Here is an 11,821-nt window from a genome sequence, read left to right on the forward strand (position 1 = left end):
GCATCTGACAGGAGATGATTTACTTCAAGTCAAGTCTGAGACACTACTGTAGTTATTATTCAGATTTTGAATTAGTCTTTTTATTTCCATTTTAATTGTAGTTAAAGTTTTAGTAAATTTGTTCTGTGTTTTTGTCATTTTTATTAGGTATTTGTTTTTATTAAATGTCTATACAGTTTTTTGTTTTTTTTTAATTAAACTAAATGGAAATTAGAAATGCTGCCTTGGCAACTAGCTTAAAATAGCCTGTTTTATTTCAGTTAATTTTATTACTATTAACAAAATTATCAAGATGGACGGTTTACAGTGTATTTTATTACTAGTATCAAAAATGTTTTCTGTAGTTTTAGTTAACTATAAAAACACTGCTTCGTTCTTATAACAGTTGATTTTTTTAAATTTAGCTATTTAAACGAATAGTTGCAATTTTCAAAGCAGTTTTTTTCCATAAAATGACCATTCACAGTGTCACAGTGCAAAGTATTTATAGTAGTTATAGTAGCAAATTAAGTTTTGCTTCTGATGAAATGAGACACTGACACTGTTTTTCATGTTTAATACTGCTGCTTGATTTTAAGCTATATATTGAATAAAGTGCCATGTAAATACACGTGATGTGACTTCAGCGCTCGTGCAAACATGCAAACATTGCTATGAAGAGATGCTTTTTATAGAAAAAAATGCTTGCTGTTTTCTCCATTTTTGTTGTGTTTATTTTGTTACTGAGAGGAAAAGCACGCAGCACATATTTACATATTCGTATAAACGTCGCTTTCATCAGAGTGGGCGGCGTCGGGATGTTCGATAACAGTATACCGCGCTGCTCACGTATTTCGAGCTTCGTTTTGCCCCTAAACGAAGAACGAAATAGAACTTCGTTTTGAGTATATCGGGGCCTTAAGACCAAATGGCTCTAATAATACTACACATGTGATTTCTTCCTCAGCTGTTTACGTTCCCTTAAGACATAACCGACTGCGTTTAGAAAGAAACAAAAAAAAAAAGAGGATATTTTGACATGATTTTACATATTTACACGTTCAAGTGCAAGAACACGCAAAATAGAACTCAACCCTAAGCATTGGCGCGCTGTCTGAGAGACGCAGGTCTCTGTATGGACGCACAGTAAAAAGCACGCCAGTTGTTGCACTTCAATGTTTAAAGTGACAATAAGCCGCAGAAAACACCGGATAATGAACACGGTGTCAGAGAGAAAGCACAGATTGTACCGATGTATCGATACTGCAGAAACGCGATATGTATAGAAATTAGGGGTGTAACGGTTCAAAAAATTTCCGGTTCAGTTCGATACGACACAGGGGTGTCACGGTTCGGTATATTTTCGATACAGCAAAAACAAAGAAATGCCAGACAAATTTCCTTGATTTTTTTTTATTTATTAAAACTAGTATCATATGATCTTAAAAATATTTTAGACTTTGGAAGGCCTTTTGACTTTTGCCGTTTATCTAAGATAATTTTGGAAGCTTTTTTAACATTCGCTCCTTATTTATTTGATTCCACCGTGTTTGCTGATTTTCAGTGTTTTATATTTAAACTTTGTGTAAGTTATTTGTTATTTTATATTAGGCTTATAGCATGGTGTAATTGTATTAGTTTTGTTAATAAATTAAACACTCTATGTTTAATGTAAGTGAGTTTGTCGTACTGTTTTGTTGTTGTCAATTCAATCAATTGACGCAGAAATGGCGCTAGTTGAAAGTGAAAGTAAAATGCGCACAAGCATTTACAAGCTATTTAAAAGCGAGGAAATGAGGGAAAACTCTAACGAACTACCACACCGTCACAACCTTGAGTACATTATATTTCACACACTTTAAGCTCTTTTTTGTCCCCAAATGTAATAGGATTACTCCAACGAATCGTTCGGTTTGTAATGCGTACCGAACCGAAAGCCTCGTACCGAACGGTTCAATACGAATACGTGTATTGTTACACCCCTAATAGAAATATAGAAATTTTTGACAACACTAATATACACAAATGAATATTGTTGAGTTTGTGCTTGCAATTTCAAGCGCACCAGGGAGAAGGACACACTTTTTTTTCTTTTATCTTTTTATTTAAAATTTATTTTTGGCGTTTTGCCTTTTTTATTTTGATAGGACAGTAGCTGGACAGGAAGTGAAGCAACAGTGATGTCAACTCAAACAGAAATGTGATCACAAGTGGTCACAAAACACAGCTGTCACACAATACTTCCAGGTATAAACAGCTCACCTAATCGCTCAGATCACCTAAGGATCTTGGCACCACATAGTAGCATACTACTCTTACTATTTTTTTATCTCATCTTGCTATGGAAGGAACACAAGAGTAGTATGCGGTTCTGAATTCAGCACAGGTGTAAACAGGGCCAGTGTGTTGTGTGTTTTACCTTTAATAGAGAAATTGAGGGTGCAGTTGGGGAGTCTTTTTCCAGCCCATTCGCTGGCAGAGTTGTCACTCAGCATGGTCTGCAGATGCAGTGTGTACTTCCCAAGCTTACTGAGATTCCCTGGAAGTGAACACAATGATTTATTATTCTATGAGAAGCACAGCAAACCCAAAAACTGTATTAGTAAGTCCTCATTTCATGAATGTAAACAGACAAACAAAAAAAATAGTCAAAACATTGATAGCAATACTATCAGTTAAGCAACAGGAAAATTATTTTAATATAATAGTTTTGATGTAATTAATTTGTTTGTCAATAGATTACAGAATAAAACTGATCACAGACACTCTTTTGGAGTATACTGACAATTTGACTAAATTATAACTATTAATTATCAATTATAAACAAACATTTGTATATTAATTATCCATTTTAATTTTAATTTCCCATTTTTTTTTCAATAATAAACAGTATTTTTTGTATGCTGAAGCATTTAAATGAATATATATATATATATATATATATATATATATATATCTCTCTGCATGCAATGCTATAAATAAAGAGGGATTGTGGATTAAATATAAATGTCTACGAATGGACCTGGTATGGATCAAATCCAATATTCATCTTTTTTTTTCTTGATATCTCCATTCATATGCTTTTGTAATCACCAGCATTACTTTGCCCTGTTGATGGGCATAAATATGGCGAATGAATGGAATCGAATATGAACACATGTGATGATTCGCTGATTTTTACCCATGGACTTGAACCAGTATTCCCACTTGGATGAATGAACATTACAAATGTAAAATTACAATATTGATATTTACGGCTGTCTTAATTTCTTCATTCTCAAATGTTAAAGCATCAAACTTTTATTTTGATGGAGAACCACAGGAAGCCCTTAAAGCTGCTCTTTTGTTGATAAGTGCTTCTCATTGCAAGTATGAGGAGATGGTTGGTGTTTCCAAATGCACAATAAAGCAACCCAAACTCAGAGCAGATGCTCTTTAATTCTCTTTACTGTTAAGGTGAAATGCAGAATCCAGCAGCAGGTCTTACTTTGCGAGCTCATCTTCGATTTTCTTCTTAATGGTTGCGGCTGCGGCCAGCCTGTCGATCTTAGAGATGGGAATGATCCTTACCTCATCATACAACTCCTTCGGTTCCTATGAAAACACATCACAGAGACGTATGCCAAAATAAAAAGACGCAATTTTTTATATTATCGTTATCGACCCGATAAGAAAATTTGGCTGATATATTAAAGCCGATTAATAATGGATTATTTCTGAAACACTTCAGATGCAAACTGTTCACCATTAAGGTTTAGAATTGCTTGAAATATGATTGGAATCATTTTGAAAAAGAAAATACAGTTAAGTGCAACATGTGCATGGCAATGGTCTGTCATATTGGCTATATAAAATAATAATGAAAATATAATGATTTTTTTTTTTTATTAAGAAAGTTGACATTTAATGGCCCAATAGGAGTCTAAAATTAATTTTAAAACTAGGCTACTGTACTGGATATGTTTGATTCATGTAAAAGTGCTTGGGACATGGCTATTAATGGTTTGTTTTTGTAATCAGGCTTTTAAAAATTATCAAAAAATTTGGATTTATACCAACATATTGGTTATCGGCTTTCAAATACAAAGAATTATCGGTTATCGGTATCGGCCAAAATGTTCATATCGGTGCATTCCTACATTCAAGCACACTCAGAGGCGGAGGAAAAACATGTGACCACACTGCATCCATACGGAGTAAATGGACGAGTGAGCTGAATCATCCTCACCAGTGCAATCTGGACATATCCTCCTGTGGCGTACACGTCTCCTTCATGCTCTCCGTAGAGCAAGAAATTAACTATAGAGCCAACGAAGACAGGGTTCGTCTTTACTGACTTCACCTAAAAGTGTGAAAGAAAATATTTGAGATGACTAGAATTACAACCTATGATTCATAATTTAATAAATGACCTGATTCATATACACATTTTTATGTTACAGACTTTCTTGACACAACTAAAGATACTAATTACACATTTATACAGTCTGTATGATGCTTTACAACAGCTGGGAAAATACTGTGGAATCACCACACTAAAGCCCCATTCACACCAAGAACGATAACGATATTAGCGTCCACACCAGCGAACAATATCGTCTGTTTATTCTAAGCGCACGCTCGTCTGCTGCTTTAAATTCTCGAGCTCGTTACAGCAGGATGGATTCTGATTGGCTGTCAATTTTTCATCGTTCAGCAGCTGGAGAAAAATCGCTTTGAAAGTGATTGCAACGATATCATTTCTCTTTGTCTTTATCGTTATAGTTGTGGTGTGAACTATGCTATTCTTTAATATTGAGAACGATTTTTAGAACTATATCTTTATCGTTATCATCCTTGGTGTGAACGGGCCTTTACAGAATGTTCAGCTTTATTTTGCTTACAATAATTTTCTTTCAATAATCCACATTCAGTTATTATGCAAAAGTAATCAGTCATTTTCTACGACTCCTCTACACTGGTGTCGTCTATGACTATAATATGAAAATATGAAAACTACTCGATCTCACACATTGTCCTTTCTTATAAGTCTTGCCATCCCACTTAATGGCTTGGAATATAGCCCAGGGTGACTGTTGCCGTTTGGTGGGCACATCTGTACGCGTCATCGAACCCTTAAATCCCTGAAACATCACCTGCAAACAAACACACAAAAAAAACTAGTTGTTGCCATCTCAATGTCTAACCAGAATAACATGATAAAATACTGGAGTGAGTGAATATAATTCAATTTTGTTCTAACTATGGAAGCTTCAAAACTTTGGTATTTGTATTTGCTGGAAACACAGTTACGAAATTGATTGCTGTGGACTGTAGGCCAGTGATAGGCTTATATTCAGTATAATAATAACAATAATAAAAAAACAACACTTCTATTGACTTATAAAGCCAATTTTTTAAAATGTTTAATATTTAACGCTTTCATCTGTCACAATAAATGCAATGCCTTTGATTTGAGGGATTTTCCTCGCCAAATATTTATAAATGCAAAAGCGTGCATTAAGCACTTACAATGCACTGATTGTGCAGTTACACCTGCGTTTGCTGCCCTGGCCTTACACATACCTGCTTGTCGAAGCGCTCGTGACATTCTTTTAACCAGTTAGTAAACTCCCTCTGAATATTCACCCGCAGCTCCTGGATAAAACAGCACAGACTGTGTGAACTGAGCTTTGAATCACGTGCATGTCTTTCAGAGTTCAGGCATGTGTTTCTGTACCTGGCCATTGTGCACTCTGGTAAAAATGGTGATGTTGTCACGGAGTTGAAGCTCCAGGTCCATGAAGGTAAGTTTGTTGGTACTGACTTGGAATCGGTCGTTGGCGAAGAGAACTCCTGAAATCCGGTTATAACACTCCAGCGGCACTGCACCTACTTTCTTAGGCCTTGCACACCACTCGAACCTAACACACACACACACACACACACGTTACAATCCAGTTCAGGCAAAAGTCTTGCTTGCCTTCAGTGCTATTTTTTATATTTGATGTCCTCTTAAAGCAGCATTTCTCACTGTTTTACCCCCAAAAGCCCCATCAATAACTACCTCTTCATCACAGCAATCCAGAAATGTGTTTTAGCACTATATTTAATGTGAATAAAGACATATTTCAGATTCAATTGACAACATTTATGACAATGATGATTACATTAAAATTTTATTTTGACTCTTCCCTCCTTTTCTTTAAAAAAAAGCAAAAACTGAAATTACAGTAAGGCACTTACAGTCAAAGTGAATAGAGCCAAATGTCTGACAATAGTGTCGACACAATGCATAAATGCGTATTATAACATAAAAAAAACAATATTAAAATTAACGCATTTAATGCACCCCACCTACACCTGTAAATCATCTTACATTGATGCGGTCGCTGATGAGCATGATTCAGGACGACTGACTGTCTGTGTGATGAAGCCTATTAGAATGCACTTATATGAGCCTAAAATTCAAGATATGAGGGCAAAAAATTGGCCTGTACTTTTTTTTTTGGTCTTGTATTTATAGCATATGATATATGTTTGAGCAAGAGTGTAGTCACAAGAAGTTAATAACGTTTTATACTGGCAGTTTCAGTTTGATACTGAGAGTATCGTTAATTTTTTTTAATAATTTCCTATTTTAATATTAATATTAACATTAATACCCATTTATTATCATTATTATGCAATTATTTCTAAAGCTACTTTTTGTCAATGCTTTTCTCATCTAACACTATAATGACTTAATCTATCAGGCGGTAATTTCTAAGCCAAAATGTATGTTTGATTAATTAGATTAATTAATCAGCATATCATGTAATTAATTAGATTAAAAACTTGAATGACTTGACAGCCCTACACACATGTAATTATCAGGCAAATGAATATTCTGACCATATATTTGTTCCAAGCACATTGGACTAATTCCAAACCACATCAATCTTAATAATTAGTATTAAGGTTGTATAATCATATATAGGTGATATGTAATTGTTTTGTTGATGAAGCTCCTTATATTCAGATGTGAATAATTATTAGGTTTTCTATATGTTTTTTCTACAGGTAAAATACGCCAGAAATTGAACTGACACTGAAAAGTAAAAAATTATGAAACGCTTATAAGAAGGATTCAAGGAACTGAAATTTTTTTTTTATTAAAACATAACCATCGAACAATGAAATGCTCACTGCATCAGCGAAGTTGCAAAAAACAGGTTGAGAAGAGAAGACATATCAACTGAAAAGGATGTTCAGAATTAAGCAGACATTTACTCTGAGACAGTGGTGTAGGGAATGAGCCGCCCATTCCAGAAGCACTCAAAGACCGGACGTTTGCCCCGAGCTTCAGAGTTCAGAATTACACAGTCTTCATCCTCATCCTCTGAAGGACCTAAAATACAAACACACAGACCAACATAGAAAAGATATCTAGGAATGCACACTATTTAAGCTAGTATAATCATCTATTATCAGAGCATCTCTTTCGACACTGCCATCAGTGTGCAACGCCCAATTTATGATTTACAATACCTAATGCATATGGATCCACTGGGTATGTTTCCTGATCATAGAGGAACGGGTGATAACGGATCAATCCTTCCACAAAGGAGTCTCTAGCGCCGGTGGCTTTAAACTCAAAAGTGGAAAAACTGGAGTTGATATACAGAGTCTGCATGTCATTATCCACCTCCCTCAGATTCATCATACACGGGATTCGAGGAGAGCGCTCCACCAAACTGATCTGAGAAATAAGAGAGAAAGAGCTTCAGAGAAAAACAAGGACTCTAAAGCACTCAGAAACTGAATGATCAATGCATTTAGAGCCACAAACACATACACATCTGTACCTGAATGTCAATGTTGGAGACGTGGTCATTTTTTCTCGTTTCCCTCTGGTCGTTTCCATGAACTCCGTGTATATAGTAATGGTAAGTATGTCTGAAATAAAACAAATGGCATTCAGTGGCCCAAGGCTGGCCTTAAAGGACCAGTTCACCCAAAAAATGAAAATGAACTCACCCTTGAGCCATGCAAGATGTAGATGAGTTTGTTTCTTCATCAGATTTGGAGAAATGTAGCATTGCATCAGTGTCTCAGCAATGGATGCTCTGCAGTGAATGGGTGCCGTCAGAACGAGAGTCCAAACAGCTGATAAAAACATCACAATAATCCACAAGCAATCCACACCACTCCAGTCCATCAGTTAATGTCTTGTGAAGAGAAAAGCTGCGTGTTTGTGGGAAACAAATCCATCATTAAGATGTTGGATTTGTTTCTCAAACTTCAAATCATAACTTTTGGCTAAAATATGACTCCATAATCCATATTCACACTTCCTTCAGTGAAAAAAAGTCGCCTCGTCTGAATCAGGAGAGAAATCTGCACAGATCAAGCACCATTTACAAGTTAAAACAGCTCTAAACAAATATGTGGGTGGATTTTGAAGTCAGAGATAACAGGGGACGGACTTTTCCACTGCAGAAAGCAATATTATGGACTATAGTTTAAAAGTAAAACTTCGTCATGATGAATATATTACAAACACACAGCTTTTCTCTTCACAAAATGTTAACTGATGGACTGGATTGGTGTGGATTACTTGTGGATTATTGTGATGTTTTTATCAGCTGTTTGGACTCTCATTCTGACGGCACCCATTCACTGCAGAGCATCCATTGCTGAGACACTGATGCAATGCTACATTTCTCCAAATCTGATGAAGAAACAAACTCATCTACATCTTGGATGCAGGGATAAAAAGAATTAGCTCATAACAGGTCTAGCTGTGCTCATTGCTGTGTGAAGCAAACAATGACTAACCTATTAAAATAAACTAAAACAACTAAAAATTAAGACTTCTTATTTTAATTCACCCCTTAAGAAATGTTTTTTTTGTTTTTGTTTTTTTCTTTGAAGAACCAGGATTCCCAATGTCTTGGAAAACCGAGATATATGTTTGCTTTCTACACCAGAAAAAGTCATGGAAATTAATAAAATCATAAAACTCCATGTCCATTATTTTATAACATACATAGTTTTCTAATTATGCCAAGCTCTAAAATGTTTTATTCAGCAGCAATTGCGAATTAAAAATTATTTCAAATATCCTTATCCAGTAACATTACGATAAAATTATTTATTTGGATAAATCACCTGCTAAATGCATAAATGAAATATAAACTGTAACTCTAATATATGAAATTTAGTTTTAAACTTTAGAATTATTTTAGTAATTTTTTATTTACAGATCCTGCCAAAATATGAAATATGAAAACAAAACTAAGGTTAGGGGGGCTTTAAATATCATTGCGAACAATGCGAGACAAAAAGGTTAACCACCATTTCCTAACAGATAAAATTCTACTCCTATTAATATAACTCTTAACATTTTAAGCAACAACTCTCGTGCAAAAACTAGAAAAAAATAAATAAATATAACAATACGCTGATCTAAGGGAGGAGTTCATGTATGTGCATTTGAGACGTACGCCAACTCTCTGGTCCACAGATTGAAATTGTGTTTCAGGTAAGTGACGTGTTCCTGTTGGACTCCAGTGATGATAACTGCAGTAAAACTCTCCTTTTCTTTTTCTTCCATCACAATGGACTGCAGAAACTGCTCCTCGCCTTCACTCACATGCGAGCAATCGGCAGGCTGCAATTGAAAACACGAAAAAGGGTTTAAGCATTAAAAAAATAAGTGTAATACTGCTTTAAATTGTTGTTGTTTTCCCCCCAAAAAATAAAAAGTTTTCTGTTTGATTTAATTGCAATTTTGTTTTTGTTTTTCCGAGCAAAAAAATAAATATCATACATTTTTCCCTGATTTAGAGAAGAGAGAGACCCACTAAAATGTCATTCAGTGTAACAGTCTTGTCAGGCATATTTACAACAAAAATCAATTTATGGCATATTAAAAGACTAATTACTTTCACCCCAAATACTAATTAGTTGTAATTTTACTTTTTTTTTTTTATTTGCCACTATCTTAGGTTTTGCCCGTTTGGCAGCAAGAATTTTTTACTCATTTAAAACATAATCAAATTTAATATGCTCCCTTATTCTTTTATATATTTTAATATGTACGCGTCAGAATAAGCATGTTTGAATTTTTACATAAATATTGTGTTACACTGAATGACAATGTAACATTATTTCAACCAAAAATTTCACATTTTATTCTCCAAAAACTTATTTGAAACCTTAAAAATTTACACTTTACTTACATTTAATGTGCTTTCTATAGACATAAAACCACTTTTGTAAATTTCTTTTGATGCGGACATCTTAACGTCTTTGACCCATATACATTTAAAAATAAAAACCAGGGTCCAACAAAGCCATGAGATGACTTGAATTTCCCTCACCTTCCTGTTTCTAATGAAGCCAGTGTAAATGTCTTCCCTGTTCATCTCCTTGCGCTCAAAGTCTTCTTTAGACATGACAAATTCATGAACATCTGGCGAGCCTGCAGGCTTACTGATCATCTGAAACACACATTGGATCAAAAGCATAGTTTACACAAAATTAAATGTGATAACACTGTGAACTGTCAATATATGGAAAGAGCTGAGTGAGTAAATAACGATAAATGACCGTCCATGCAAACATTTACTTGCTAAAAAAGCAGAAACTATCAATCAGACAACAGAGGGCATGCAGTAGAGTTGTAGAAGTTGTAGTTGATCATGTTGATCATTTAAAAGCCTTAGAGGCTTTATAGGGTTAATTTGTCATTGCTCAAGGGACACTTCTGTGAACACTTCCCTGTGTTAAAGGGTTAGTTCATCTTATAATAAATTCTGTCATCATTTACTCACACTCAAGTTACTCCAAACTCATTTTGTTCTTATCAAATTAAGATCTTTTTAATATTTTCTAATAGGGCTGGGCGACATTGCCAAAAATATTACCACAGTATTTTTTCCATATCATACGATATCGATATTTATCGCGATATTCATTTACCGTTAATGGGGAAGGAAATACCTTCCACATTTTTGTTAGATCTTGAGAATGAATGTAAACATAATTTTGTTTGTTCACAATTAAACTCCACAGAGTAAGATAACTTTTATTTTAGGGCCCCATGAAATGCATTTTATTTTCCCCTAAGTTCTGTTTTCCATTTAATTTTTTCTAGATTTTTCTGTGTTTTATGATTCAATACTAATTTATCATAAAAAAATGGTGTCTAATTAAATGAATTAATAAAACGATCAGTTTGATCATTCTTTTAAAATGTAATAAAATGAAATTAATTTAAAACAAAACCTTGCATTTTATTGTCAAGCAAGATGCTGCACAACAGAACTGTATAAATTAACGGAAAAAAATTGCTTGGTTATATGATATTTCTTAAAAATAATAATATTTGAGAATTATATTTTAGTATACAATAGTAAAATATTTCTGTCATAATTTCTTCAAGTTAAACGGGGCTTTTATTTTGACAAGTTGTCGTAAAGGTCTTTCAGTTTTACTTTCAGTTTTCAGAAGAAACAGTCAATTTTATAAATTGTCTTATGTAGTATGATGCTACAGTGTGAATGGTCTCGTAACACGCGTTTTCCTTGATGCCTCGCCAGAGCCAATCACTGATTTAAGCTGAATGCTTACTGGCTCACTGACGTTGACGAGATTAACCCCTTAAAGTGCTCTGCCTGAAACGCCGCTCTGTATGTGCACACTTTGAGCGTGTGTGTGCGAGCGCCAAACTGACTTCTTCATGTGCATGAATGGTTTAAAATGCTTGAATGTTTAAATTGGTAAGACTTAGAAACATGTGTAAATTATAAACTACGATCTGTTTCACCCCTACAAGCGAGTGAACAACGCGAATCAAGGAAGGGATTTTATATCA

At 34.5% G+C, this 11,821-nt stretch overlaps 1 protein-coding gene across 1 annotated transcript in view; it reads right to left on the bottom strand.

Moving 5' to 3' along the window:
- The window catches only part of LOC107745317 (structural maintenance of chromosomes flexible hinge domain-containing protein 1-like), a 57,176-nt gene that overhangs the window by 33,707 nt on the left and 11,648 nt on the right, over positions 1–11,821 (bottom strand). The window contains exons 7-17 of the mRNA XM_016559175.1: positions 10,326–10,445; positions 9,447–9,613; positions 7,806–7,896; positions 7,489–7,699; positions 7,231–7,348; positions 5,699–5,882; positions 5,545–5,616; positions 4,989–5,114; positions 4,208–4,321; positions 3,467–3,573; positions 2,399–2,508 (exon numbers count right to left, since the gene is read on the bottom strand). Of these exons, the coding sequence (XP_016414661.1) occupies positions 2,399–2,508; positions 3,467–3,573; positions 4,208–4,321; positions 4,989–5,114; positions 5,545–5,616; positions 5,699–5,882; positions 7,231–7,348; positions 7,489–7,699; positions 7,806–7,896; positions 9,447–9,613; positions 10,326–10,445 (1,420 nt within the window). The remainder of the gene's footprint in view (positions 1–2,398; positions 2,509–3,466; positions 3,574–4,207; positions 4,322–4,988; positions 5,115–5,544; positions 5,617–5,698; positions 5,883–7,230; positions 7,349–7,488; positions 7,700–7,805; positions 7,897–9,446; positions 9,614–10,325; positions 10,446–11,821) is intronic.

The sequence above is a fragment of the Sinocyclocheilus rhinocerous genome, unplaced genomic scaffold (assembly GCF_001515625.1).
Source record: "Sinocyclocheilus rhinocerous isolate Xijiao unplaced genomic scaffold, SAMN03320098_v1.1 scaffold1399, whole genome shotgun sequence".
In the NCBI taxonomy this organism is placed as follows: Eukaryota; Metazoa; Chordata; class Actinopteri; order Cypriniformes; family Cyprinidae; genus Sinocyclocheilus; species Sinocyclocheilus rhinocerous.